Below are 3,841 nucleotides of genomic sequence, written 5' to 3'. Positions count from 1 at the left end.
TGCGCCCAGAGACCCTGCACTGATGCAGATAGAAAGAAGCAGATGCTTACATGTATAGACGGCAATAAAATCAGAGTGTAACATTTTTAGGATCGCAGCTGAGCTCTCAGACAAGGCTTTCTGCAATGACTAATACGAATACGGTCTAATGCGACAGTTCACTGTCTGCAGCCGCATTCAGTCATGAAAGTAAGCGAGTCCCTCCAGATGTTACACACTGAAAAAGAAAAAAGAAAAAAAAAAAAAAAAGCACATCCAGTTTTCAATCTTTTTTATTTATTTAAACTGTACACAAATGTAAAATACTTCAACAGCAAATCTAAGTGAAAATTGTTTGGTTTAAATTATTATGGAACAGAACCTAAAAGGAACTTTATTAAATAAACATAAAAATTGGATTTAAAGGATGCACATATTGTAATGTATTCTACAATAGTAATTTTTTTTCACTCTACCTTCCATGTGCGTATGGTATAGAAAAGACACTGAATAGAACAAACAGAATCCATTTTTGTACCCTGAAACAATTGGTAGGCCTCGTGAGGGATTGCTCAGTATGACTACATGATATATGATGGCTTTGCCATCTCATAAAAATTATAACTAATATGTTGGCCTCTTTGGTTCCAAAATTTATGTATAATACATTTAACTGTATTCATTTTTTGCTGCTATAAAAATAACATTTTTTTCAAATGGCAGTTTTTTGACTAATCATGCAACTAAATCAGTGCAAACATTAAAAGCAATCATTCGCTTTAAAAAAGAAGCAAAAGATTTAATTTCAAGTATAAAAAAATATAAAAAAGTCATATCGTAAGTCCAGTTTTGTCTAGTATGGGTCAACACTTTAAATTGCATAGCTCATGCGGCACCTGTTTACCTAGATAGTGAGCAAAGATAAGTGCACTATCAAGTACCACTTTTCAAGGCATTGAAATTTGCAAGTGCTATTATACGTGCATTCAAGCAGTTTGCAAGTGCTATGCTGTATCATTATTTTCTGATCTTTATGGCCATCCTCGACACCTCCTGGTAAGGAAATTGAAAGCACTCTCCTCTCTCCTCCTTTCCAAGACTTGTTAAAATGTTCCTCGCCTGTTACTAAACGCACTGCATTTTTCAGAACGTCTCCACTTTGTTACTGTCACTCCTCTTTAGGGTTCATTGGTTTAGCTGTGGTGGCGGTTGCTTGTTTGCTCGTCCCCCACGTGCGTGTCCTTGATGAGTCCCCCATTGAAGAACACAGATTGCAACTTTGACTTTTCATTCTCCAAACAGTGAGAGATGCCAACACAGTCCAGACATGGTATCGGATCCCCTTTTCCGAGACACGGCAGGTGTAGCCATCCACAGGTTGCTAGCGGGCAGTTAAAGCATCGGATCACGCCAGCCCAGTTTGTGACTTTGCAATGGGCAGATGTTAGAAATACAGCAGTTGCTTATGCATCTGTCCCCTTTTCTCTCTCTCTCTCTCTCTGATGGTACCACACAATTCCTTACTGGAAGTGCTGTAGGAAGATGCGGGTATCTGTGATGTTTACATTTAGATAAATTTAAATTAAGAGGAAGTGATCATCTCCCAAGGCAGGTGTCCTGCAGCTTCCCATTAGACCTAAGAGGTGACGGTTGACTTTTTTTTTCTTTTTTTTTTTTAATAATTTTCTAAGTTTGGTCATTTCGACACCTGTGTGCAAGAATACGTCATGTTCTCGCAGTCTGTGCTTTTGCCTGAGCAAAGGGAGCTCATCTCGGTCTGGCTTCGCCGGCAGGCGGGGAAACAGCTGCTCAGCCGTTCACTTGTACCGGCAGGCATTTAGGTCCGTCGTCACTGGTCACTGACTTTCTGTGCTCATGTACCTTTTCCGAGCTGCCTCGTGTGTGTGTGTGTCTGTCTGTGTGTGTGTGTGTGTATGAGTGCGTGTTTGTGTGCGTGTCCACGTTACGTGTGTATGTGTGTGTCTTTAAGATATTTCATAACATTAACTTATAAGTGGTAGAATATATAAGTGTCCAAGATCCACAAACTGCCACTGTCCTGACACCAAAGTGAAATGATTTTTTTTCTTTTTTTCTTTTTTTTTTTTTTTTGTCAAACTTTTCCACAGTGACTTTCCAACACTGATGCCTGGATACACAGTGAAACTTCCTCCAACACCATCTCGTACGGGAATGTTTTTTTTCTCTCTCTCTCTCTCTCTCTCTCCCCCCCCACTCTTTCTCTCTCTCTCTCCCCCCCCAAAACACACCTTAAATCAAGCACAACCACATTCTTCCACAATCATATTGGGAACGTCCCTTTTCACAATGTTATATTCATCATCAAAGTACAGCATTGACATTGTGCTAAGTTTGGTTGGAATGCAACAGGAGTTCACGGTGCCCGGGTTCAGCCCCCGCATTCGGTACTGATTCACGACGGCGGTGTGAAAGGAGGAAGCCGACCCCGGGACGCCGGCCAAGTAGGCCGGGCAGCTCCCTTCACAGTAATTCCCATAGTAACCTGATGGTGCTATGATCCAGTCATTCCACCCAATGAGTCTAAAGTCAATGTAAAACTGTTGCCTGCAACATAGATTGGTCCTGCCATCGCACTCCAGGCCTCTTTTCCGGATCCTGTGTTTGTTATCGGCGAGGCGGGCTTGCACCACTAAAAAAGGCCGGTGGGATTCCTCCCCGGGGTCCACATAAATTGGCAGCACTGAATACTCTTCACAGCCCTCACATTGAACATCCAAGTTCAGTCTCCTTTCTCCTCTCTCAAACAGAGCCTGGATCGCCTCTGTCATGGGAAAAGTGTGCCAACCACTTCTTTTGAGATCAACTTTCTTTTCAACCACATTCCACTTGTTGCTAGTGTCCGGGTCTTGGAAATAGACTTTGACTCTTACTTTTCGCCTGCTGCCTTTCTCTAAGACATATGGAAGCAGCTTCAAGTAAAGCCACAGGCTGGCTTGAACGACAAACAAGTTCTGGTTCCCTTCATTCGAGATGAAGAAATAGAGGCGGACTCTAGATGAGGCCAGATCGTCTGCAAGATAAGGAGAGATCAGCAAGATTAAGTCAAAAAGGAAACGTTAGCCTGTGTGCCATTCTGGACTCAGGGACAATGCTAGAGCACAGCAGATCGGCTGTGCCGGCCAGAAGGCATGCACTGAATCAGATATCCCCAATTTGCAATCAAAATGAATCGAAAAGGGACTTCTCACAGCAACGTTCATCACCGGGCTGTGGTCAGATGTGTCAGATCCACAGACACCAGAAGAGCTCTTCAGAATATAGGGTTTTTTTCCAGCCAGCCACCTTTAGAGACGCTACAGCAGCACCTTGAAAAGACCGACACTCGGACTCTGCTATCTCATCGGTTTAAGAATAGTTTTAACTTTCAGCTACCTGCCAATTCTTGCAGGGAGAGCCTTTTCAATAACCACTGAAATGCCAATGCCAAAGCAGGGATTTTGTTTCGATTTTCACATATTCTCATCGCGGTTTAACAGAGAGGATTCATGAGACGGAGGGGAAAATATTTCAGCAATGTGCCTGCTTGTCCAAAAGATCAAGCTAACCCCCCCTCAGTCTGGTAGAATATCTGCTATTATTAATCGTTTCGATCTCTGCCTTTCTCCCCCGAAATGATAAACTCCCATACAAGGCGAGGCAGTGAAGCGCTTGCTCTCACTGTAACGCTGTTCCTGGCTGTTCTCAATACACTTTTCAATAACACCAGAATTAAAGGAGCTAAATTGTCACGGAAAGCCAAATGTCACCAAATGTCTGACATAACCCCTTATTTGTAAACAAAAGAGCCTGCTGCATGAAATATTTCAGAAATACCAGGGGC

General features: G+C 42.7%; 1 protein-coding gene across 1 annotated transcript; it reads right to left on the bottom strand.

Moving 5' to 3' along the window:
* Positions 1–254: 254 nt before the first annotated feature.
* INHBB (inhibin subunit beta B) lies at positions 255–3,430 on the bottom strand. Its single transcript, XM_026853083.1, is given in 3 exon segments — positions 255–3,075; positions 3,077–3,124; positions 3,126–3,430. Coding segments are annotated over 3 exon segments (894 nt in total). The 5' UTR covers positions 3,152–3,430; the 3' UTR covers positions 255–2,255.
* Positions 3,431–3,841: the final 411 nt, after the last annotated feature.

The sequence above is a fragment of the Athene cunicularia genome (genome assembly GCF_003259725.1).
Source record: "Athene cunicularia isolate RWA chromosome 7 unlocalized genomic scaffold, athCun1 chr7_part1, whole genome shotgun sequence".
In the NCBI taxonomy this organism is placed as follows: domain Eukaryota; kingdom Metazoa; phylum Chordata; class Aves; order Strigiformes; family Strigidae; genus Athene; species Athene cunicularia.
This window is presented reverse-complemented; position numbering and strand designations above follow the sequence as displayed.